The 26,718-nt window shown below is 36.7% G+C and overlaps 2 protein-coding genes across 4 annotated transcripts in view; one reads left to right on the plus strand and one right to left on the minus strand.

Annotated features, from left to right (window-relative positions):
- Nucleotides 1–2,429: 2,429 nt before the first annotated feature.
- LOC145996549 (uncharacterized) lies at nucleotides 2,430–8,134 on the minus strand. Its single transcript, XM_083133050.1, has 2 exons — nucleotides 8,008–8,134; nucleotides 2,430–3,100 (listed from the first exon to the last, which is right to left on the minus strand). Exons 1-2 carry the CDS (start codon nucleotides 8,099–8,101, stop codon nucleotides 2,430–2,432), a joined length of 765 nt encoding a protein of 254 aa, XP_082989176.1. The 5' UTR covers nucleotides 8,102–8,134.
- A 651-nt stretch (nucleotides 8,135–8,785) lies between these two features.
- The window catches only part of Rev1 (Rev1 DNA directed polymerase), a 54,370-nt gene continuing 36,437 nt past the window's right edge, over nucleotides 8,786–26,718 (plus strand). Inside the window, exons 1-2 of one of the 3 annotated variants that reach the window (XM_083132185.1) lie at nucleotides 8,786–8,978; nucleotides 15,953–16,082. In XM_083132185.1, the coding sequence (XP_082988311.1) occupies nucleotides 8,910–8,978; nucleotides 15,953–16,082 (199 nt within the window). In that variant the 5' untranslated portion in view covers nucleotides 8,786–8,909. Of the gene's footprint in view, nucleotides 8,979–9,956; nucleotides 10,058–15,952; nucleotides 16,083–26,718 lie in introns of those variants that run through there. The other 2 variants (XM_083132186.1, XM_083132187.1) reach the window with 2 other exon arrangements.

Below are 26,718 nucleotides of genomic sequence, written 5' to 3' on the forward strand. Positions count from 1 at the left end.
CTTAACGAAGCAATGGCCAATATCCATGTCAAATCATTTAGCTATTTGCAAAATAAGACATTACAAACCTCAACACTCAAAATAGAAATTGCAAATAAAATAAGTTAGTTGGCTGCAATTGGTAAAAAAAAAAAAAAAAAAAAAGGACAGCATTTACCCCAATGAAGCTGGCTTTTATCAGGAAAAAACAAGTTCACTTCAAAACACAATCTTATTTTGCAACTAGTCTGAATTGGGACCATCAAAAATGAATGTACAAGGTGGGAAGATAACAGAAAACAGATGGTTGTTACATTTATTGAAGCATGTAGCAAGATAATAGCTGTAATGAAGAATATGTAGAAAATGTTACGGACATTTTTTACAGTGGCGTAGCATGGACATTTCGGGTGGGAATGCCAAGTCCGAAGGAAGGGTCGGCCCTTTCTTGCTTAATAATTTACTTATGATATTAGTCGCCACAGGTATTGTTTGTCTAAAGTCGGCTGGGTTTTCAATAAAACATCATGGATGTTTTAGTTAGAAAATTAGATGCCTCACTATGGCACAAATGTTTTGAACTCTGGTGCTTTATACCTCTTTTTATACCTTTCTGCATGACACAAGTCATTAAAAAACCTACCTGAATCACAAGCACCTCTGAACAACAGTAGACATTGTTGTGGATGATCCAACTACTGATTGATTTGGTTTATTTCACAATACTTCAATTTTCTACCACTTTTGGTTAATCGCGAATATGAATATGAGTGATGATATTGATGAAGGGACACTCTCAAAGTACACCTGTGCTAACGTCGGGATTCTAATCAGGGACCTCTGTCGTCTTGGCACGCTGTGCAAAACACTCTGACATGGAAGTGGGTGGATGATCCAACTATCGTACACTCCACTGACGTAACAGTGCTGATTAGTAATTCAGACCACTGTTTATTGCATCTTGGAATGGTGATAAACATTTTAAAATAATTTTGTCCAGAGAGTTTTCAAATGAATGCTAAACATTTCCACTGACACAATATTAAGCAGTTAGATACTAACGATATAATAATAATAAGAAGAAGAATAGTTTTGCATGTTACGTGGTAGAGCAGCCACAGGCTGAACTTCTACCACGAGGACTTCACCAAAGTTATTTGACAAAAACTGTGTTGATCTTTTAGTTTTTAATGCACATCGCCGTTCGTGCAATAAATTATACAATGCAGTGGCAATTAAGAAGTGGTATATTTGAGTTTGGTAAAGTTACGTCAGTCAATATTGCTTATTGTAACATCATGCGAAGAACCGGGTAGGAATTGTACCGCTGTCTGCTTCAGAAGGCAGGAAAGTTCACATGAACCAATCACGGTAGACCTCTTCTGCTTCGTACGCTGGCGTACGAGAGAAGATTTACGCACGTTCTGTAGAGATACAAGCTTTCCCTCCAGAAGGCCAGCAAGGAATATAGGGTCCTTTACGCCAAACCAGCTCGGCGTCCGGCCAGGAAAGGCATTGAAAAAATGCTAGAACAAGTGTTGTTAGTGGAGCGTTGCAAGCGGATCGCGAAAAATAGCTATTATAATGCCATGAAGGTCAAACATATATGAAATTAGTCAAGTTTTACTTTATATTTACAGCTTTTACAGATTTTTGAAATTTTAAATCTGGGAACGCCGGGCGTAAAGGGCATACTATAACGCTACGCCACTGATTTTTTATAAGTAACAACATTGGTCAAAATGAACAGATATAGTAACTCTAGATAGAAGGCAAAATCTTGTCCTCAAATTGCGTGAAATTACTTACTTTTACATCTAAGTCAAAGAAAAAGTGTCTAAAGACACTCAATTCTTTGAGAAAATAACTAAAGCATATTGTAAAAATTCGACTACTTCCATTGTGAATATAGGAAGAACCCAAAGTATGTTTCCCGAAATTTATATTCTTTCACATTATAAAATATGTCCAAAGTTCTACATCTACAAACCTGTCAAGAGCACGGGCACAAATGTATTCAGAATTCCTGATGTAACAAAACATCCTCAGTTTTGATGAACAATTCTCTCAACAATGAGGGTGCTGGTCCAGTGGCCAAGTGCATTAAGTAGTTTACATTTTATCTTGCCACCAAAATTCCTGGATTCAAATTTCTGTGGGCATGGGTGGTCTTTGTGAGTGACTCCTCCATCAATCATCAAATCATTTTTCCTCCAATTGAAGTGATTAGTCAAAAAGGGACATATGACACAAATACAAATTAACAATGAGAAGAAAAAGATAATTTTCCAACAAATCCATAAGATAAACTGCCTAAAATGTGTGTCAGGAAACAAATACTCTCCTGATGTTGCACTCAACGATAGTTCTAAAAATCTGTAAAGCTACATAAAAAGAATAAAATGGTCAAAAATGTTATATTCTACTTTATCCATAATGCATACAATATTTTACATTTTTTGCACTAGTTGCTCAAACAGAGACAAAAAGTTCTTCTGAACATTCAATTGTTCCTCATGTCTCTTATTGCAGTCTTCCCTAAATGACTTGAACCAGGAAGGTTCATCATCTTCCTCACCAACACTTCGCCTCTTAACTCTCCTTTTCGGAGTATTTTTTTGTACCTCATCTCCACATTCACTAGTTTGTGGAGAATCGGATGCAGGTTCCGCACTCTGAACACATTCTTTGTGGACCTGAAACCCCGATGACGATGATGCAGATGAGACCGGGCTAACTGCAGGATCACCTGCAAACATCTCATCAAGTTCCACAAAGAATGCACAAGATTTCTTGGCAGCACCGGACACCTTGTTATTGTCTTTAGCCTTCTTGTAGCTGTTCACCATAGATTTCACTTTATTTTCGCACTGCAACGGCTTGACACAATAGCCAAAAGCATTCATGCTCTGGCAAATTATGCCCCACACCTTTTTTTTTGTAAAATATGGTGAGTTAATTTTCGATTTATTATCTTGGTACAAAGACAAGAGGAGCCTGGTTGCATTGTCGTTCCAATAGAACGTCCCTTCTCTTCCCTCGGTAGCTGGTTTTTTATGCACCTCTGAACTTCCTCCTGCAATGGCAGCACCATCAGATTCTTGCGTGCCAACGATTACACCTGCAAATATAAATTAATATATGTGATAGTCAGTTTTGTAATTGACAACCAAATTACGTATGTTCATAATTAAGTTAAAATTGGCTTACATGCAAGTTCCATTTTTACATCATCTGTTTAATTTTTGCTGGAACATAAATTCTAAGAGAAACTGTGTAGCGGACAAAAATTACATGGTGGATTACTCTAAACCCAGGAGCTTGCCCCTGAACAAGCTTTACTGTTTCAGACACCTTAGAAACAGCTTCTAAAAACATCCAAAAAATAAAATGTGAGAGAGAGATGCAATTTTGTAGTGTAGCAAGGTGGCCTGTAGCTAGAATTGATCTCCAGGGGGTGGGGGTTTCACAGGTTGTGGGGGAGTGGAGGTTGCATTGTAAACCAACTACATTTTCAAAAATTTAAGGGTATCAAATGAAGGTAAATTACGCATATGTGTGTGTCTTTGGGGGGTGTCACAAAGTTAATAAAATTTAGAAATATCATGCAAATACTAGTTTTTTTTCTTCTAAAATATCTCTTGAAGTGTTACTTCACTGCTACTGACATCATTCATTACTACACACTCCACACTACTTTTGATGATACAGATATTTACATATCATGCAAGGAATAATGCACAATATTCAATAATGGTGCCTACTGTACAGTCACGGACACTTCTGGGTTGTAACAACGACATACACTTTTAATGGAATCATTACAACTCAGAACTGTCCGTGACTGTACAAGAGCTATAAAACTTTGGCTGATGCAGATGTGGAATGAATGTGGATGATGACGTCAAAGTCGCAGATTTCTGTCTAAATGGAAGACTGTTACAGGGGCAGGGAAGGTACCGATAAAGAAGTTCCCATGTGAAAGAACTTTCTTTTAAGTCTACAGCATCTCTAATTTGCATATAACAGCATTTAAAAGATTGGCCTATGGTGCTCTCTAGCTGACTTTTGGAGTTTCACGAGTGACCTGCACATTTTTATGAGATGACATAAACAACATTATTAGAGAGACCATTGTTATGAAAATAGTGTTGTCAGAGTGAGTGCAGAGCTCCAACGCAACCGATTATGTTATATATATACTATATTTTTATTTACATTTGTGCATTATTTAGTCAGCAGGTCTATCCTGTTTCTAGTGAGTTTTCGTACCTATAAGTTCTTGTCGTGAATAGCAAATTCGAAAAGTGTCACAGTGATTTTATATCATATCAGATTTATGGAGATCAGATGAAACTACCTCAGAGGAGTATGCGCTTTTTGTTACTGGTGAGATTTGTTGGCTTTGACAATGTATACTACGCTGTTTTAAACAAAATTACAGTTTTAATTTCCGTGAAACATCTCAAATTAGTTTATTTTCTAATTTTTCACATTCTGCATTGCCGAGGATTCGTGAAGGTGGGATTTGGCTTTTTTCACGCAAATAATCTCAATTTTCGACATATCGAGTAATTCTCGTTTGTTAGTTTTCGCTACACGCAATATGGCAGAGAAATGTTGACTAGTGTTGTCGATGATCAGTGGTTATGCAGTGTTGCAACTTTCTTCATCGAAAAATACCTACTTTCGTGTTGCTGATTTTGTATATATTTTTTTTTCAGGTTCAAAATCACCACAAACCATGCACGGCAAGGTTAGGTTATTCAAACAGTTAAATCAACCTCAGAAAAATTCAAGATAATTCTGCAACATTTACACAGTTACAAAACCGCATGGTTAGAAACACTGCGTGGAGTACGTCATCAAACGCACGCAAGATTTGGTTCACGTAGTAGAAGGACATAGACGCAACAGCTTTTGTGCATCGGAGACATATTAATCTTGAAAAATACATGATGAACCGGGCAAATAAATTAAACGATGGGTAAAAACACTTCAACCTTTGAAAAGTCTACGGAAAGTCAGTTCGGTAAGTACTTTCTCCTGTAAATTTGATGAAATAAGTTTCTCAGAGATGAAAACTTTGCCGAAACAAACTTGTAATGAATAAGAAGGATTATAATAAACAGATCATTCAAAGTACAAAAAATAAATTTAAAAATGAAAATACGGTGAAACATGGCTGAGCGCGACCAATCACAGGTTAACACTTGTCACTTACATTTGGTTCATACGCAAGATGAACTAATGTAATAGCTGCTGTGTTCTGTGAATTTATTCTTCAAGTTGTGAGCAAAATATTTTCACTCCTCACTGCAAATCATGCAAAATAGTTTACCTAATATCAAGGGGGCTGACAGCATTGGAGGCACCTGCCTGGTAGCAAGCCAATAAATTATTGTTATGCACCTGGTAGCAAGCCAATAAATTATTATGTTCTGCACTATTTTTTTTCACAAACACACACACTTCGTTTCAATTTTATACTATTTCCCCATACTCCTCACAACACCCACACAACTACTACAGTGCAGGAAGGTTCAAAATTGTTCATAGGCTAATTTTTATTTGGATAGAATTTATGACACCAAGCAAGAAAGGAATAAATAATTAATATTACTACCTTGGTGGTGCCATCGTCTGAATTTCCCTCTTGGCCCAAATTCAGGTTCTGTAAGTGTACAACAACGTGACACTTCCTTACTTCATGTAATGATGTCCATGAACAGTTAGGAAAGGTATGTTTGAACCATATTAATTTTCGACCTTTCAATGCATATCACAGTCATCTTAATAAGAAACACCAAGATTTGGTTAGCAAAGGAAGTAAAAAGTATGAAAATATTATATAAGTTACAGATTTTTACTAGTTCAAAATAGTATTACAACAAGAGTCTCTTTTACGTACAACTGTTAGCAAAAAATGCAGACTCAATCGGGACTCGAACCCTGGTCTCTGGCATTCCGTGCCATTGCTCTACCACTGAGCTACAAAAGTCTCTTTTGTATTGCAGAAATACTGCATTGCCAATCTAAATCGTAACACAAACTAGCAGAATACCTGAAACCACAGGTAGTGACCTGGCATATTACTTAGCTACTGCGTAAATAGATATTAGAAAGTAACATGATTCAATAATAGAGAATGTGAATTATTTAAATTCCCCCTTGTAGGCAAAGTTTTCCAAATTGTTTGGCATAATAAAAGTGTGCATCACACATCCATGAGAAAATAACAACAAATAAGATAGTCTCTGAATATTGCATGCAATATGAATGTTTACTGTTGCTTTCAGGTTGTAGAGAAACAATATATAGTTTCAAGTCGTACTATTAACACATCATAAAGTCACTGCTGATCGTAATTTCATGTTTTGTTAAGTTACGAATGTAAGGTTCAATGCTGTCAGAATTTCCACTGTTTTCCATTATTTAAAAAGTGGTGAACGTGTTCCAGGATATAAGGAATTGGATGAACACCAGTCACATGGCTACTGCCACAGTCACAAATAGAATTTTCTCCCCTCCAATTACATAGTGGGAACTGGATAATTTCAAAGTTTGGATGTATATTTCCAGATATTTGTTTTATCTTAAGACACGATCGGTTAAATTGGTTAATGGTGTTAAAATGAAATTGTGATTGTAATTTTACGTTGGTCGGTTAGGAGCATTAATACTAGAATTTCCAATATTTTTCTTTGGATTTGTTGCATGTACACAACGATATTTGGTTGAAAATACAGTGAAACTGCCACATAATATGAGGATTGGACAAACGATGGTCACAGTACGGAGCTAAATACTTAAGTTATTTTTGGTTTCTGCATCTTTAAAGGAAAAATGGCATGTTAAAGCTGTCCCTTATAGGACTAAGTTCCTTTTGTTTTATTGCGATTTCATCATGCTACGAATGCAATTTTTACATGGTTTAATTTCGATGTACGTCTGTTAAGACATATTGCGGAGTTTTAGCGATTACTTAAGGTTTTGTTCAATATATGCTTTCGTGGTTAGGTTAGGCAGGTTAGGTTTTGTTCCCTTAGCATTGAAATAAAGTCCCTAAATGCATTCTACTAAGGTTCCGATTTGCTTCTACATTCATTCCCACGCCCAACACCACATTCCTACCTTCATAATTCCTATAAGAAATGATTTATATTGTATGTTTAATACAAGCTGTTACAAAAATCCTTAACAACTTTCATCATTTATTAACTTGGAACACTTGTGCGAATTTCACTTGCACGTTAGCACATTTCGCGCATGCTTTGCCCTGGCCCAACACCTACATGTATGTCCACATTACTACCTGCATAATTCTGGAAGCAATGTTGTTTAAGTGTATTTAACACAACCTACATAATTTTGGAGCGATCTTACAATACAGGGAATTTCTCCATTTTGTTTGAAATTCGGCATACTCACTAATTTTGGCCCCCTAATCACGAATCTGCAGTCAAAATTTGGCGCTCACACGTGGAAATAGCAAAATAATCGAAATTAAGTTCTTATTTCCACACCCTCGATTTCCGAATTTCCCGCCGGTTCCGGGCTCCGCCCCTGGGGTAATCGACTTACCGCCCCCAACCGCTATCGCGGCCCCGCCTCCGCTCCGCTCCGCTCCGCTCCGGCTACCCGCCTATATCTATAGACTCCCTGTTAAGGGCATGTTAGAAATTGGCCGGATTCACCTGCCCCCAAATAAGCGCGAAATTTATACGTGAGCGCCAAATTTTAAGTGCAGATTCGTGATTAGGAGACCCAAATTAGTAAGTAACCGAAAATTCAAACGAATTGGAGAAATTCCCTGTATTGTTAAATTATACCATAATTTTTCAAGCAATGCTGTTTATTGTGTGTTTAACACAATCTGTTGGCAATTTTGCTACGACCTTTTGAAAAAAAGAATGAAAAAGAAAACATTCCTGCTCTAGTTTTGTTCTGAACGTTTAGCCAAAAAAAAAAAAAAAATCTGCTGTGTTATTACTAATTGATTTTCCTATAAAAATCTGCAATACTTACTCAAAGAACAAGCATGCTGCATAATCTCCTCTTGCTCTCCAATTATATTACAATTCCCACACTTGAACATCACGCACGTTTCGCTTACGCTCATCCTAAAAGCACAGTCACAGCATAATAGAAATAGAAAACGAGTACGTCTTCCCGCGTTTCTGCAACTAGCAGACGATTTTAACGCAACTAACTTGCCTCAGAGCTCGTGCATTTGGTGAATCTCGTTCTTTCACGAAACGCACGGAATGCGACTTTTGGGACAGCATAATGAAACTCACGAGACGCACGGAAGCACTTATGGAACGCCCAGTTACCATAACTCGTTTAACGCGTTAAACTCGTGCGACTTTCGGAACGGGCCCATCAGTAAGATAAATGCCATTCTATTATATTGGGCCAGAAACAATAGCAGATTGGGCTGGAGGGGGGGTTCAAGTTGCGTTCCTGCCGCCTGTAGCGTCGCCACTGCTGTCGGCTGTGACCATACGCAGCATACGTTGCGTACTGGACGGCCTAGGGTGGAGTTCGAGACGGCTACCTTGCCTCAGCGTAAACTTCAGCATTCTTGTCTTCTAGTACAGAGCAGAGTGCTGCTTGCTGCAAGATGGCATACGATGCAGGATGCAAGGGAATCATTAGATTAGATGATATTGACTGTGTAGCTTCCCTTTCAAGCCCGAGATGGATTATGCAGAAAACACGCCATTCCTCAACTTTTTGTTACATCTCAACTTTGCTGCTCTGTTGAGGGATACTGGAAGAATACGATGGGCAAACCAAGGGGGCGAACATGTTTGAAGTTTCTTCGCGTTTTACTTATTTATTCTGCAAAGTAATAAAGTGATATTGCCATCTCTCCTTTGCTTCTTGTTAGCTGGATTTATTAATTGAGGATAATAAGCACAGCAATGGATAAGAAGATTTCAAATAAAAAGGCGAAAAAGCACAAATTTGAGGAAGATGGATTCGAAGAATGGGTAGGAAAAGTTCACCCTCTGTGAAATATGCATAAGTTGATTCTAACATAATATTATATTTACTGAATTTCTTATATTTTCTCATTTGTGGAACAATGTTGCAAAAGCAAAAACTAACATTGGGTCGGGTACCCTATTCTACACCCTCGAATTTTGAATTTTTTTTTCTTTCATTATGAAGGTTATGTGATCCTATTTCTGAATAAAAAAACATTGGAGCGCGGAAAGAAGTATTTACGACTCTACAGCCGTTTGAAGTGGCGATTTTGTCGTTTGCAATAGTTCGGACGTATTTTTAACTATGTTCGCCGCGCTTTCTTTTTTCGATGAATTTAGGGGTGAATTGAGTGCTAATGGAACCTAACCTAACAGGCCTAACCTAACCTTGTGTGAATGGTTTGTGGGGCTATCCGTGGATGGTTTTTGGGGCTACGAGTGAAAGGTTTCCGGGCGTTATCGCACATTTACCAAGGCATTAAAAATGAGCCGGTGTCACCTGCCCCGAACACTATTTCTCACTTTTGTCGCATTGACTCATGAAGAAACAAAAATTAGCCAAATTTAATGCTCAAAGTAAAGCTGAGAAGTTAACTTACCTCTTTTCCCCAAGGCCAGGCATTGCAGGTGGAAGTTGAAACTAAAAGTCGTTAAGTGCAGTCAGTCGTATGCAATAAGTCGTCTTTTTTGTCCTTTTCCACAGAATATTGCCCTACCCCGTCGTTCCATGATAAAAATAAGAAGTCGCAAATTATCCCAGCCCACAAGTCATTCAGAAAACGGCCTACAGTTGCCGAAAAGAAATGTGCACGATGTTCCACAAGATAACGTATTTACACACGCTGAGGATGTCTCAACCGCCAATAAATTACATAAATAATATATTGAAATCACAAATTATCCCATTGCACAAGTCATTCATAAGAAGAAAAAAATGCAAATTATCCCATTGCAGAAGTCAAACATAAGAAGAAGAAGAAAATGTTCAGACCTGCGCCTGTGACATGAATCCAAGATTCGCCATGATCAAATCGCTGCAAAACCGTTTCGACGTTACATAAGGAATGTAAATATTGAAAAACGTAAGTTTTATAGCACGTAGATCTTAAAAAATGACTTTCCGCGCTATTTAGAAATATCGTATGTTATGAAGAACTAATTTTCGTAACGATAATATGTGAAATGTGCGAAAATTCGAGGGTGTAGAAAAGGGTACCCGAGCCCTAACATTTATGGAACTGGCACGGGTATGTAGATTGTCAGTCTTTCACACCGCCTCCGATGAGTTAGAGTACTCCAACATGTTTTTTTGGTAACACTTCCGTTTCCGCAAAACGTATTTCTTCAATGGTAAATATGCGATAACGCCCGGACACCTTTCACTCATTTATTTCCTTAATTTTAACACTGGTTCTTACCTATTTTGCCTTGCCATTCTTTAAGGTGAAGTTATGCCTTTTTCCATAAAATACTGTCAACTTTTCATTTTCACCCCTAAATTCATCGAAAAAAGAAAGCGCAGCGAACATAGTTAAAAATAGAAATTTTCGTAAAAAGAAGGCACGTTTGGAAACACTGCAGAGATCGCGTGACTTTCAACCCTCTTGCCATCTGCACGCACACAATGGAAACAATGTCATAATGTGGCAGGCAATGCCAATTTCTTACGTAAAAAGTGATTAATTCTTGTTCCGCAGCATTAAACTACGAAGTTTTTACTTTCAGTGAAAGAAAATACCTCCAAGAACGTCCAGAATGCTAAAGAAACTCATTTCAGTAAGTACTTTCTCTTGTAAATTTGAAGAAATCCGTCCGGGCGATATCGCATATTTACCTCTTCAATTTTACAGGAGAAAGTACTTACCGAAATGAGTTTATTTATATTTTAGGAAGGTCTTCGAAGTGTGTTTTCCTCTCGCTTAAATTTTTTTGCCGGTAAATCATGTAATTTTCGACATTATTTTCACTCCGATGCACGAAAGCTGTTCCCTTGATGTCCGTCTACTACGTGAACCAAATTTTTGCGTGCGTTTAATGACGTAACAACCGGTCAGTGTTTCCAAATACACAGTTTTGTAACTGTGTAACAGTTGTAGAACGGATAAGACTCTAGTTTACGTCCTTTTCCTAAGGAATACGTGTCATATATCGTTGGAAAGCTTATTTTATAAGGAATTCAACAACGTAAATCCCAAAGCGAGGAAAAATTTCCTGGAGGAGTAAATCGAGAAAAACCGATGTTGTCTGGATATGCATAATTGAACGTACTGAGGATTTTTTTTCGATGATGAAGCACATATTTAGGGGTGAAATGAGTGCTAATGGAACCTAACCTATCAGGCCTAACCTAACCTCGTAGGCATACCTCGTTCCCGTGAATTGTTAGTGGGGCTATCGTGAACAGAAAGTGTAAAAAGAAAAACTTACTTACCCTAAGAGATGCCGGAGCGCCGGATGTCTGCTAGCACGGTTTTGAACGATGCACTGAATTATCACTGGGGATAAACGTATTTTACACTATCTAGAAGTTTTTGGAACCTGTTCTTCTTTAACATGCATTCACAACGGGGAAACAAAGACGAGCATGCAGTATTGTTAACCCCCCATCGGTTACCACCAAAAGGCAAGAAGGACGTAAACTAGACTCTAACCGTTCATGGGGTTTTCTAACACGAAAAAAATATTTTTCTAATTTTAAAAAACAAATTTAACTATGTTTGCCTAACCTAACCTTGCCATGCATGGTTCATGGGGCTATTTATGAATGGTTCGTGGGGCTATCCGTGCATGGTTCGTGGGGTTTTCGAACCCGAAAAAAATATTTTTCTAATTTTAAAAAACAATTTTAACTATGTTTGCCTAACCTAACCTTGCCGTGCATGGTTCGTGGAGCTATTTATGAATGGTTCGTGGGTCTATCCCTACCTGAAAAAAATATTTTTCTAATTTTAAAATACAATTTTAACTATGTTTGCTTAACCTAACAGAACCTAACCTAACCTTGCCTGCATGGTTCGTGCGTTTTTTCGAATTTGGAAAGAAATACAAAAGCAATAACACAAAAGTATGTATTTTTCTATGAAGAAGCTTGCAACACTGCATAACCACTGATCATGGACAACGCTAGTCAAGATTTCTCCGCCATATCGCGTGTAACGCAAGCGAAAGCGAACAAAAAAAAAAGTACTTGATATGTCTAAAATTTAGTTTATTTGCGTGGAAAAAACGAAATACCACCTTCAAGAATCGTTAGGAATGCAGAATACGTAAGTATCAATGTGAAAAATAAGGGAATTAGAGATGTTTGGTGGTTATTGGAATTTTACCATTTTTTATTAATTATTTTTTTTTTTCTGAAATAATGAGTTCATTACTACTTCCGTATGGTCCTAACACCTCTCAGTCCTTTATTTCACCAGTTTTAACATTGGTACTTAAATATTCTGCATTGCGAAAGATTCTTGAAGGTGGGATTTGGCTTCTTTCACGAAAATAATTTCAATTTTTCACATTACGAGTAATTATTGTTTGGTATCAGTTCGTTATATTGGAGACACTTTAAAATCGGATATTTTGTGTTTTGTATGGTTCGTACTTACCAATTGTGTATTACGGAACATATTTGATGTTGCCAGTAAGGTTTTCACATGATTAGAAACATTTTTTACACTAAAATAAGCCATTTCTCGAAGTGTTACGGAATGCACGTCATGGTGCGAGCCCCAAAAACATTCACGGTAAGGTTAGGTTAGGCAAACATAGTTAAAATTTTGGGTTCTTGTAATATCAGGAATGTATATTTTGTTTCTTCATCTTCTTGCAAAACAATGGCGTGGTTGGAAACACTGACGAGGGGTTACGTCATCGCAGCATCCAGTTCACGTAGAGGAAGCAAATAAGAGCAAGAGCAATTGTGCGTCGGAGAGATATTTTTCATGAAAAACACATGAATTCCCGGTCAAATACATTCCACGACGAAAGAAAATACCTATACGAACTTTCAAAATGCGACAAACTCATTCCATGCCCACCCGCCCCTTTTCTGGGCTTGTCGATAGTCTTTTTTCCCATAAGACATTGCACAGAGCAGACAATCTCTGTAAAGATGGATGAGCAATTTGAAGAATGTTGTAGGAGAATTACTGCTTTGTGCTTTTATTAAAAATTAGAAAGATTGGCTCGAAGAAATATGGTAATCAAAGCATACCGAACAAGCTTTTTAATTAACTCGGGTATGTACATTCATGCATGAGATTCACAGGATTCATTCATAAATTTTAAAATAATTGAACATTTAATGTAATACACTTGTAATAATAAGGATTTTTACTTTCAGCTAATCATATTTGCCACATACAAATCTCATCGATTTGCATAAATACCTAAATATTAATGAACTGAACACGAATGTACTGCACGTCATCTCTTTCCTTTTCTTTTATAGAGAAATAAAAAAGAAATCACTAAAACAGCCAACACTCGGAAACCACAGATTATCTTCATATGGCCAAACTTTGCTCTGATTGGCTGTTCCACAGAATCCAGTAGAGGAAAACCAGTAGCAATTAGAACATGTCCTATTCCTCCAAACCAGTCAGGCAGCCATCACAACCGGGCAGGTAGCCAGTTCAGCGCCAACTAACTGGATATCCAGTTCCATATGATTCGGCCTTTATAAGAGTTGTCAGATGGTATGAAGGGCAAACAAAGTTCCAAGAAGGTAACTTTGTGTAGTTTGCAAAAATGATATCCTGATATGATTTTTCATGAAAGCTGACAAGGAGCAATTTGTGTAGCATATGGGACAATAGAAAAAATTCCCATTTAAAGATACTAGTATCCAAATAACCTTATTGTCAAACTCATTGCTATGAGCAATTGTGATAAATTGACACTTTTCATGTTTTGGGAAATAGTAAATATGGTGATATATTTGGTATGTGCAAGAGTTATACCCATTTTTCACAGTGCAGATTCGAAGCACAATATTTTATTAACAAATCGTTCATGTGCATGGAGATGTAGGCTGTAAAATGGCATTCATGTAGGTGCATCTCATTTGTAATTAATCGGCTAATGTTAATATTATGAATGTTAACGTGTCAAGCAGTGAGGATCATATTGTTCATTATTAGCTTTTGGAGTTTGGCGTAGCAAACAATGCAAGTGCAGCCCATTGCAACATTTGTTATGTGTATGACCAGGGATAGATAAAACTAAAAATAATTCAGGTGCCAGTCCCTCGTATCGGACAAACGGATTTCTTCAAATTTACAGGAGAAATTACTTACCGAATGCAGTTTCTTTAGACTTGTGAAAGTTCGGGGAAGTGTTTTCTTGCATCGTTCATTGAATTTTGCCGGTAAATTATCTATTTTTTGATATAAATGTGTGACCGATGCACGAAAGCTCTTGCATCCATTTACTTCCAGGTGGATGTAGCCTGTGTCTGATGACGTAATCCCGGTCAGTATTTCCAAACACGTGTTTTTGTAACTGAAGAAGGTATGTTTCCGCAAATGGTTTGTGGGGCTATGTGTCAATGGTTCGTGGGGTTATGTGTCAATGGTTCGTGGGGCTATGCGTCAATGGTTCATGGGGCTATGCGAGAATGGTGTGTGGGCTACGCATTTTTTTCGAAACCAATTTTTCACTATTGTAACCTATAGTGACCCTACCTAACCTAACCTTACCGGAAATGGTTCTTGGGGCTATGCGTCAATGGTTTGTGGGGCTACGTAGGTATTTTTGGGTGCAGTGGGGTGGAAACACTGCATGCCGAGTACGGTAGTGAAACTGTGACCGCCATTTTGCGTGTTACCGAAGGCAAAAAGAAACGACGAAAACTTACTCGATATGTCGCAAATAGAGGTTATTTCCATGAAATAATCGAAATGCCACCTTCAGCAATGTTTCTCAATGCAGAATACGTAAGTACGAATATTCAAATTAAATGAACTAGCAAATTTCAGCCGTTTGTCCGATACGAGAAATTTACCTCCCTTTTCTAAGTAGCCAGCATTCATTCATTTTTTTTCTTTCTTTTCTTTTTTTTCCCAACTATGGGCTAAGAAAGCCACAAATACAACTCAAATAACCAAAAACATTTTGGAATGTGATCGTACAAAATTTAATCCAATCTTGTGTTCATTAATAAATTAACAGTAATTAATTCTTGTGCCAGATTGGCCTTTGCAAAGAAAGTTCAACCAGTAACAGCATGAATAACTATACAATGCATTCTAGTATATGGCCGAGTCTGCCATATCACTGGAGATTTTAAAATTTGACTAGAAACACCGCAAAAAATTATAATAATGGCATGTTTACACGTTTTACAGAAAGAAAAAAAACACTGCACTAGTTATTTTTTTTAAGGTAATGGAAATTTACATAAGCAAACTAAACATGGTAACTGTATTTGTCTACCCCTGTGTACGACAATAGTACTATAGATCAAAGTACATGTTGTCATTGATTCCTGCAATTCTATGCAGGAAACAAAAGATACAGAGCCACTAATGTGTAATTTTCTTTTGGTACTTCCCCATAAATTCATTAAGTGCAGTACATACCTGTATTTGTCACTGTACACAGATTACTAGTCACAGAATATCAAATTACAACTCAACAATAACTCCTTAATCTTTTTTATCCTTGAAAATGGCCATTCTGGAAATGGTTTACTATGCATTGAGCTATTAATTAAATTCTAGAATTTTCTGTATGGCTACAGAAATCTTATATATTACTTAGTAGCAGTTACAAAATTATCTGATGCCTGGTTTGAGAATCAAAAATATTTTAAAATAAAATAACTCAGTCGAAAAAGTATTTTTATTTCTGAAAACTAGGTGTAAATATCTTTCAGTTTTCATGTTATAAAAATACTCAAAGTTAGGATTACACCTCTTTTGGAACACACTGTATTTACTGCTACAAATGGAGCATTCCCTCAACATAGAAATTTATTACAGGGAGGCTACATGGCAGCAAAGAAGGCCAAACTTGTCCAACAGTTCATGGCAGGAGCTGCCCAGGAAACAACTGAAGAAAACCGAGAAGGGATTTTTAAAGGAATTGCCATATTTGTGAATGGGTATACAGGTTAGACCACCTATTGCTTTGCAATATTTTTTGTCTTTGCTTGCCAACATTTATTATGATGTTAATATCAAGATTCGATTTGGTTGCAAGTGGGAAAGTACAATTAAGGTTTTTGGAGCAAAGTCTCCAATTTTGACTTCCAGAGAGTTATGTTTAAGGTACAGGGTGTCCCATAAGTCTGGACCCATTGGAGTTTTCAGCAGGATAGCTCCCCTCTGCATTTTGTGCTTACAGGGTGACATTACCTTAACACACAGTTTCCTGCATATTGGACTGTACACCAAGGATACATTAAATGGTCTGCAAGGCACCCAGATCTCACTTTCTTCAATTTGGATTTGTGGGGCCATCTTAAAACTGTGGTGCTCAGTTAAAAATTTAGAGCATTCTCCTTCTTAAAGGGACACTGTTGCAGGTTTGTCAGCAAATTTTTGTGACTGTGATCGATACAGTGTTGCTGGAAGGGATATTTCGTCTTCAACTGTGTATGCGAATGGTGAACAAACTGTAATTCTGCATGTTTTCCTCCTATTTGTTCAGACTTATGGAATGCTCTGTATAATGACGTTGACCATCATCAATTTAATCTAATTATCACTCATCTTCATTGCTGCAATTAAGGTAAATAATGCAAATAAATGGATTCTCTATGCTATAGATTGACCAATCACCTTTACTCAAATATATATATATATATATATAATCCAAAGAAGGAGAAGGAAACACTCACCAGACAGTGAAAAAATTCAAATTTTCGCGAACTCTATCATTGCATCTTCAGAGTAAGAAGAAAGACGGAACCAGAAGAGGCCCCCCCCCCCTTCATCACTTTTGTCCCCATACTATGCTAAACCTTATCTACAAAAGTAAGTAAACTGTTTCCCCCCCTAGTTTTGGTACCTTGCCCCTCTGGTTTTGGAACCCAATGCACAGTTATCCAGAATGCCAAAAAATCGGCAAAAATCAGGGGCTCGTTATTTGACCTCTAAATCAATAGAAATGTGTAAGATTAGCAATTTTAAGGAATAATTCACACTTGGGTCCACAGAATTCACATGAGATTGATTATGTTGATCTTTATACAAAAAGTATAATTTTGACCTATTTCAGTACACACTTGGAACCACATTAAAACTAAACAATAGACCGAAATCCATTTCAGAAATAGATTAAAAAATAAGGATAATAATGATAGTAATAAAATAATAACAACAATAATGATAATAGTAATAATAATAAATGTGAGAAGTATTGTTAAAATGAATTTATGCACAATAAATGTTTAAAGCCAGGAAAACAGACTTCCTATCAAATCACTTTCAAGATAAATTAATGTATTTTAACGCATTAAATTATATTTATTCACTAGTTTCAATATCTTACCTTCTTCTTTAAATGTACTTTGGTGGTGAATGTGAGTTTCTTAGATGTATTTTCCCGGCGATGTCCTTCAGATTATTGCCTTTTATTTCTGTTACTACTTTCTTCAAAACGGATAATCTGCTTTTGAGATTGCATAGAGTGAAGAAAAAGCAACTACAAACAAGTCATTTTTTTTAAAAGTCAACTGAAATTATTTTTAAGAAAATTACCTTCTTTTCGGCAACAGTTTTCATATCCTTAAAATACTTTGCTGCAGCACCGCGACACATCAACACTAAAGGTCTTAACACAATCTTAAGCTATATTTTCAATATTTATGGAATGTAACACAAATTAAACAAATGATTAATCTGATCAATTCTATCTTCATCAGATTTTTCAGGAATAATGTGTTGTGGATTTCTATGACACACCACCACCATTAACCCACAAGGACACGTGAATGGGTAAAAATGATCCAAGTAATTTTGAAATATTTTTTTCATCTTTACCAATGAGTGTGCCTGAGGCGACCCTTCTCAGTACCTTTCCAGTAAGCACTTTCGAATGTCATGACCTTGAATCTGCTATGAGGCTTTGTTAGTTCCCCTCATAGAACCGTAGAAATATCGCCTGTGTAAATTTCACCCACTCGTGCGCTTCTGCATTTCAGCTTGGTATTTAGACATGTTCTTTTCTCTCATTTTTATCAATTGTGAAATACAATAAAGATGTTCAAAATTAATAAAATTAGTTTAACCAATAAAGGTGTTGTTAATCAAATGCTTTAATGTAATTATAATTCAAATTTACAAAGAAATTTTGTTTTTGGGTAATATTTACACAGCCGAGTCTGTGGGGGAAATTTTAGGGATGGTGTTGATGAAAGCTTTGGCAGGGTTTTGGGGTTGTTGCGGACGTTTGAATAAATCACTGTTACACTGTACAATTTCTATATGTATTAATCATCATCTGATAGCGAAATCATAGACCTCCTATTCCCCTACAGTGGTTCCAGCCAAAGAATGGACTTGGAAATTATATTTTTATCTTTTCTGTCGAAAGCCACGGAGGGTCACATGAACCGCTAAACCAATCGGCTTTGTCCAGTTGCCGTGGTGAGGGGAAATTCTCGTGGTATTCTGCGGTGCCAATTTTTTTCTTTTTGAGTCGATTTCGAAACAGGTGGCACCCTCAACAAGGTCAAGCACTGTGGTTGCCGCAGCGCAGCAAGTGAATGTGTGTCTGATTCCCTGTCTCTCCCTGAAATGCGAGCGAAGGGGGCATGTTGACAGGAAGAGATGTCGTGTACGACTGGACAAAAAACAGGTGTGTATCAATCGGTAGCAACACGGCTTCCCCCCTTGAACTGGAGGTGGAAAGTCTGGGTTTCCTCAAGTCCATTCTTTGGCTGGGTTGACTTTAGAACGCACACACACAGTGGCGCAGGAACGGGGGTACATTGTACATTGTATCCCCTCAAATTTTTGAAGGGGTTACTGTACCCCCCTAAATCCGTAAATAGAGTTGTACCCCCCCCCCCCTTTGGTAATTTGACAGCAGACTCAAGGTGCTACTGTTAAAGGAACCTATTTTAAATTCGCCCAATAAAAAAGTGAATATTTTTTATAACTTATAAGCATTATCTTCCTTACCACAGAAATTCAAACCATTGTAAACTGATTCTACTACATTGTGCTTGCTACTAGTTAGTTCATTGACCTATGTTCTTGAAAACATCTTTAAGGAGATGAAAATTGTTTAAAATGTGTGTGGAACGATGGAATCAGATTTGCTCTCAGAAAATCATGCTGCAGACGAATGCTCCTTTGCGTAAGGGGGGTACACTTTTCTAAAGAAATGGTCACGTCGATTCGAAGATAAGATACAAATCTTCATCTGAAGAGTGTATGACTGACCCCATTTTCTTTTGAATATTTAAAATGGAATTTTCCGAAACAAAATACTTACCCGAACGAGAGGAGACACGACAGACCAACTTGGGGGGTACAATGTACTACTACTGTACCTCACCCATATTTTTAATAACTTTGTAAGAGGGTGTTCGGAAAACTATACTTAAACCTATAAACTGTATTAAGAGATTTTTTATAAAATAGAGTCCCTAAGCTATCTGAGCATGAAATGGATCTAGAATGTGTTTTAATAACTTCAGTGTGGAAACCGAAACAAAAATAAACACAAACAAGAACGAGAAGGACCTCACCACACATGAGACTAGATGAGGCTGTGACAATTCTAGACTCATCGCATCGGGATATCATTCTTAGGTGAAATGAATTTTTTCCTAGACATTTAAACAGGGTGCAATCTGCGATTTTATCAGAGGGGGGACTTATTTTTACCTATGTATTAGGCATACTAATAATATTATTGGACATTAATTGCTTAAAATCTGATTTTGATATCGAATGCAACACAAACACAATGCCATTTTAAATTTAACCCTAAAGTCAAACTAAGAAAATTTCATTAGTCAGATGAATGCACGAGATAAATGAGACACTGCAGGTTCTATTGGTAGATTTTGGATTGAATTCACAAGGTCATTGAGTGAGATGGGAATGTTTGATTGATACATTTGGTTTATTTTACTTCGCATTTCTGCCACTTTTAGCTAATCGCGAAGCTGAGGATGAGTGATGATATGATGGAATTGATGGACTTCACAAATAACATCCATGCCCAGGGTGGGATTCGAACCCGGGACCCCTGGCATCATAGCGCTCTATGCTAACCCTTCCACCACGGAGGCCGGCAAGGCGGGAATGTATTTTGGATTTTCTTTGTGGATTCAAAAATCTTTAACTGTGACGTGCATGCTTTTGTTTAAATTAAAGTTTACCTTTTCACATAAACTAGAAATTGACTTGTCACCCTAAAACACATGCATGTATCTGCATTTAATACCACTCCATACGAAAAGAAGCCTTGGCCGGCTCTTCATATTGTCCACCAAAGATTGATTGATTGAAAAAAACAACAACTTTTCAGCGTATGGCTTTCCTTTCTTTCTCCGAGATCTGAAGGATTTATGTTTTATGTATGTAATGATAGTACTTTCAGTGCTTGAAGAGTGTCATTAGGTACAGCTAACAAATAAATGCTTTGGCAAATTTTTCATAAATATTTCAAAGTTAGACTTCTTACGAGTTGATCGGGAACCATCTCAACTCAGTTTTTTTTTCTTTTTTAATACAACACCCTATAGATGTCTGAGAAAATACGAAATACATGGCTTCTAAAGGACATTGGACGTGGTACACATCTGCCATAAATTGTTTAAAGATATGTTTATGCGTAGCTATGGGACTTTAATATTAGAATGAACTGAACTGAAACTCTATAAGTATGATATATTCAATAATGTGGTTTCTATATCCAGTGGGTGGGAGATGATTATTCCTGGTTGGGGTGGCTAAAGATCCTCCTCACCCCCTTTAATCTCAACCTGCATTAAAATGAATAGATGTATCTTTGTTCGCAATTTTCACATTTCAAACTCCTGATTTTCCGTTCCGTTAAATCCAAATAAGCCCAGAACGAGGTCCAGAGCTTTATATGTTTCACAATTGTTATCAGGTTTTAAAATCTATTTAAAAAAAACAACATAAATTCTAAGAAAAAACAAAGAAATAATATATTTATGCAAATTTTGCATTAAATAACAGGACATTCGTGTGTGTTGTTCTAAAATAGAATGTTTCCCATGGCTTCAGACCATACGTAGGTATCGAGGATGTATTTGGGAGTGGGGTCCAAGGGGGCCGGAACCACCCCCGAAAGACTTATCAAGTAGTAAAAGTAAATAATCAAAATATAATTGTTTAGCATTAGATATATAATCGATGATTATTTCTGCTGAACTTATTGGAAGGCAAGGAAATTGGCTCATACGGCTTTGATGGGTTGCAAATATTTATGCACAGTACTAATGATAATGTCCATAAAATATTGATCAGCAGCTTCACTTTTCATTAATTGAATCTAACCCCTTTTTTGTTATTCAATAAATATTCTATTATTTTTCTATTTGACATTAAATCCTTGCCAGGGCAGTTGTTTTTATGCAAATCTTGGCGATCTTAACTACACGAAAGCTAGATAATGAGTACGTGCTGTTCTGTACATCTATTATTTTACTATCTTTTTACCTGTTCATGTAGAGTAGAGGCGGCTTGTTCGATTTTTTCAAGTAAATTTGTAGTTTTTCATTTAACTGCATAACGAATGTTGAATCAACATAAATGAACAGAACAATAAGGCTAAGTGTCAAAGTTGTGTAATCTCTAATTATGAGAATAATGTGGAATACTGTATTCCACATTTCCCCCCCCAAATTTCATTTTGTTGACATTTCGCACTTTATTCACTAATGTTTTTTTCTTCAAAAGCACATTAATTATTTCAAATATTATGAGTGTTTTTTTTTAAAAAAAGGAATGTGTATTGTATTTTTTTGTTGAATTTTCATATCAAAATGTGCACAAATAAAGTAATTATAGTTCAAAACAAAAATGGTATTCCACATTTGCGGCAAATGTGGAATACCATTTTTGTTTTGAACTATAATTACTTTATTTGTGCACATTTTGATATGAAAATTCAACAAAAAAATACAATACACATTCCTTTTTTTAAAAAAAAACACTCATAATATTTGAAATAATTAATGTGCTTTTGAAGAAAAAAACATTAGTGAATAAAGTGCGAAATGTCAACAAAATGAAATTTGGGGGGGGAAATGTGGAATACAGTATTCCACATTATTCTCATAATTAGAGATTACACAACTTTGACACTTAGCCTTATTGTTCTGTTCATTTATGTTGATTCAACATTCGTTATGCAGTTAAATGAAAAACTACAAATTTACTTGAAAAAATCGAACAAGCCGCCTCTACTCTACATGAACAGGTAAAAAGATAGTAAAATAATAGATGTACAGAACAGCACGTACTCATTATCTAGCTTTCGTGTAGTTAAGATCGCCAAGATTTGCATAAAAACAACTGCCCTGGCAAGGATTTAATGTCAAATAGAAAAATAATAGAATATTTATTGAATAACAAAAAAGGGGTTAGATTCAATTAATGAAAAGTGAAGCTGCTGATCAATATTTTATGGACATTATCATTAGTACTGTGCATAAATATTTGCAACCCATCAAAGCCGTATGAGCCAATTTCCTTGCCTTCCAATAAGTTCAGCAGAAATAATCATCGATTATATATCTAATGCTAAACAATTATATTTTGATTATTTACTTTTACTACTTGATAAGTCTTTCGGGGGTGGTTCCGGCCCCCTTGGACCCCACTCCCAAATACATCCTCGATACCTACGTATGGTCTGAAGCCATGGGAAACATTCTATTTTAGAACAACACACACGAATGTCCTGTTATTTAATGCAAAATTTGCATAAATATATTATTTCTTTGTTTTTTCTTAGAATTTATGTTGTTTTTTTTAAATAGATTTTAAAACCTGATAACAATTGTGAAACATATAAAGCTCTGGACCTCGTTCTGGGCTTATTTGGATTTAACGGAACGGAAAATCAGGAGTTTGAAATGTGAAAATTGCGAACAAAGATACATCTATTCATTTTAATGCAGGTTGAGATTAAAGGGGGTGAGGAGGATCTTTAGCCACCCCAACCAGGAATAATCATCTCCCACCCACTGGATATAGAAACCACATTATTGAATATATCATACTTATAGAGTTTCAGTTCAGTTCATTCTAATATTAAAGTCCCATAGCTACGCATAAACATATCTTTAAACAATTTATGGCAGATGTGTACCACGTCCAATGTCCTTTAGAAGCCATGTATTTCGTATTTTCTCAGACATCTATAGGGTGTTGTATTAAAAAAGAAAAAAAAACTGAGTTGAGATGGTTCCCGATCAACTCGTAAGAAGTCTAACTTTGAAATATTTATGAAAAATTTGCCAAAGCATTTATTTGTTAGCTGTACCTAATGACACTCTTCAAGCACTGAAAGTACTATCATTACATACATAAAACATAAATCCTTCAGATCTCGGAGAAAGAAAGGAAAGCCATACGCTGAAAAGTTGTTGTTTTTTTCAATCAATCAATCTTTGGTGGACAATATGAAGAGCCGGCCAAGGCTTCTTTTCGTATGGAGTGGTATTAAATGCAGATACATGCATGTGTTTTAGGGTGACAAGTCAATTTCTAGTTTATGTGAAAAGGTAAACTTTAATTTAAACAAAAGCATGCACGTCACAGTTAAAGATAATTGAATCCACAAAGCAAATAAACACATCTCCCTTTGATGCACTACAGAGCTCATGGGCCCACAATTCATACAATAAACGCTGGATCCACTTACTGCCTGGAACATCAGTTGACCAATTCTCTCCACAGAACAAGCACTCGGTGTCTGGGTTCCTCGGACCTACACTTTCACCAATCACACTACAATGATAGGTGATTCCATCACTTTCAATGGTCGATTCACTTGTACTTGCAATGTCTTCCTGCTTCTTGCCACGCTGCATTCTGGATTTTGCCATTTCATCTTTTCCTTTCTCTTCACACTGATTTGATTCTTTGAAGATACATCTCTTGCACGAGTTGCTTTTCTTTGACTTCTTCTTTTCTGATTCATGAAGAGAGTGTTGTAGAAAATGTTTATAAGGTGTTCCTGTGAGTACAGTTGACGAAGTGGTTCTGCTTCCCCTATTGGATTGTGCATTATTTGTAGTTGGAACTGGAGATATATGCAATGGTGTTAGTACTGCATGGTTGGGTTGAGTTGATCGGCGAGTATAGACAGCATTTGTAGACTATTCACTTGGTGAAGTTGTTTCCTGTACAGGCGGTGTGAGATTTTCAGTTGGCGAAGATGTGGATGGTTGTGGATTAACACTATCAGGAGGTAGAGAGACGTCATTACTGGCTTTGTTGGTAGCTCCAATGAAATCACTATCCCTAAAAACGTTTGGATTCAGGGGATGAATCCCTGTGCATTTGAATCCATTAACAGCAATCTCGCCCGACTGAGCACGTAGGTAAGCTCTGGAAAAGAGTTCTCCTACGTCAAAATGAGTTGCTCTTCTCCCATGGTTACGGAGAAACAATCTCAACTCCTCGTAATATCTCTTCAGAGGGCCCAAGAATGTTCTATCAAGAGGTTGTAGCTTATGTGTCGAGTGTGGTGGCAAAGAAATTATAACAACAGATTCTTCCCGAGCTAGGTCAATAACCTCAATATTCCTGGTGTGGCTGTAGTGGCCATCAAGTATGAGGAGTACTGGGTCATCATTGCTTGGCTTCACTTTACTGATGAAGTGACGAAACCAGTTAGTGAATATTGAGAGTTGAATCCAGCCTGAGGGATGGTACGCTGCGATGGAACCTGGAGGTGCATATTTCATCAGTTGAACATTTTCATTTTTCCTTGGAAAAATTGACATGGGAGGGACAAATGAACCACCCTCACTCATACATGTTACTACAGTTATTAGTGATCCTCGCTCAGCGGATGTCAGAGTACCCACCTGTCTTTTCCCCTTTAATGCAATGATTTTGTCCTGTTTGGTTTGCACCACAGTAAGTCCACTCTCATCTACGTTATACACACGGTCAGGGGGGAAATTGAACTTCTTGTAGGCATCTTCCAAGGTGTTGAAAAATTTAGCCAAGGTTTCAGGACTGAATCCATTTACTCTCGCAAATGAGGTTCCAGTGGGAGTTCGAAGAGTCACTACATCTTTATGTCTTTGTATTAACAATCTAAACCAGTCTTTACGAGCACATTCTCTTACCACAGAGAATGGGTGTTCACATTATTTCGAACAGCTAATTGATAAGCAACTGAACAAATGTCACGTTTTGTGAGTCCATAGTAATGAGATTCCATTTCTAAGACATAACTGACAATATCATTTTCCATGGCTGGAGAGAAGATTGGCTTTCGACCTACACGTATTTTTGCAGCTTCATCTGCAGATTTGTCAGAATGTTCTCTAACTAATCGAAATAATGTGGTCCGTGGAACATCATATGTTTTGCTGGCACGCAGAAATCCCATTTCTTTTTGCCTGACTGCTGTCACTGCCTGCGTCATTTTCTCTGGGTCCCACTTCTTCTGCTGTACTCCTCCTTTCGGCATTCTGGGAGGGTCTGGAATCTGCAAAATATAAAGAGACCATTTTGAGCATTCAATATGCAGATTAAATATAGGATATTTTGTCATAATACATTTACAGTAATGATTCTATCTTAACATGGGCACAATTTCAATTTTTTTTCTGTAAGGGTGTAGGAAAATCTAATTTCGTAATAAGAACAGTAATAAGGGCTGAAGAAGGAATGGCTGCCGCATAATAAGATCAATGTCAAGGGAATATTTGCCAAAAATGTTCTCATTAACAAGTTGCAGAAATTTTGACGTTGTCTTGAACCCCCCACAACATGATAAACATTCTCTGCCATTTAGCTGTACCTTATAACTGCATGCAGGAAGTCATAAAACTATAAAAATGTGATTTTAACAAATTGTATCAAGGCCTGAAAAAGAGAGGGTAATGTGGAATAGTATTCCACATTAACCACCCTCACCTATTCCACATTACCCACTAACTACTTTTCTTTTTTAATCTTAAATTAGATAATAACGGAGACTTCCAGGACACCCAATTGACAATCCTTATTTAGCTATGACATTGGTGAACAATGTCACATAGAACACTTGCAGAAATCTTACCTTGTGTTTGCTTTGTGTGTACAAAACGATGGTAACGAAAAAAAAGTCTGCTCCCTCCAAAACAGCTTTATGTGCTCTGTCAGCAAACATTCACCCAACCTCCCTAACATCCATCAACAGCCATAAGCTATTTAAAAAGAATCTCAAACAGTATCTACTGGCAAGGCAGCGAAATACCTAATCACGGGCAACTTTTCATTCATAAAAAATACACATTGTAACATTTGGCAACTGTGTGCACATAAATCTTATAATTTCATAATTTTATTTCACTTCATTATTATTATTATTATATTTTTCATTGTTCCAGATTACTGAATATATATGAATATGTACTAAAACAAAAGCAAAAAAAAACATTAGATACCTATGTTCAACAATTTATAGGTAAATCTGTTTTTCTTTTTCATTATCCATACATATATCCTAAGCGTATATACCTATATATTTAATTGTTCTTATTTGTATTGATATGTAATCCTTTTCATGTTTTTATTTTTATTTTTTT

Source organism: Lepisma saccharinum, chromosome 12 (assembly GCF_977018435.1).
Source record: "Lepisma saccharinum chromosome 12, izLepSacc3.1, whole genome shotgun sequence".
Classification (NCBI taxonomy): domain Eukaryota; kingdom Metazoa; phylum Arthropoda; class Insecta; order Zygentoma; family Lepismatidae; genus Lepisma; species Lepisma saccharinum.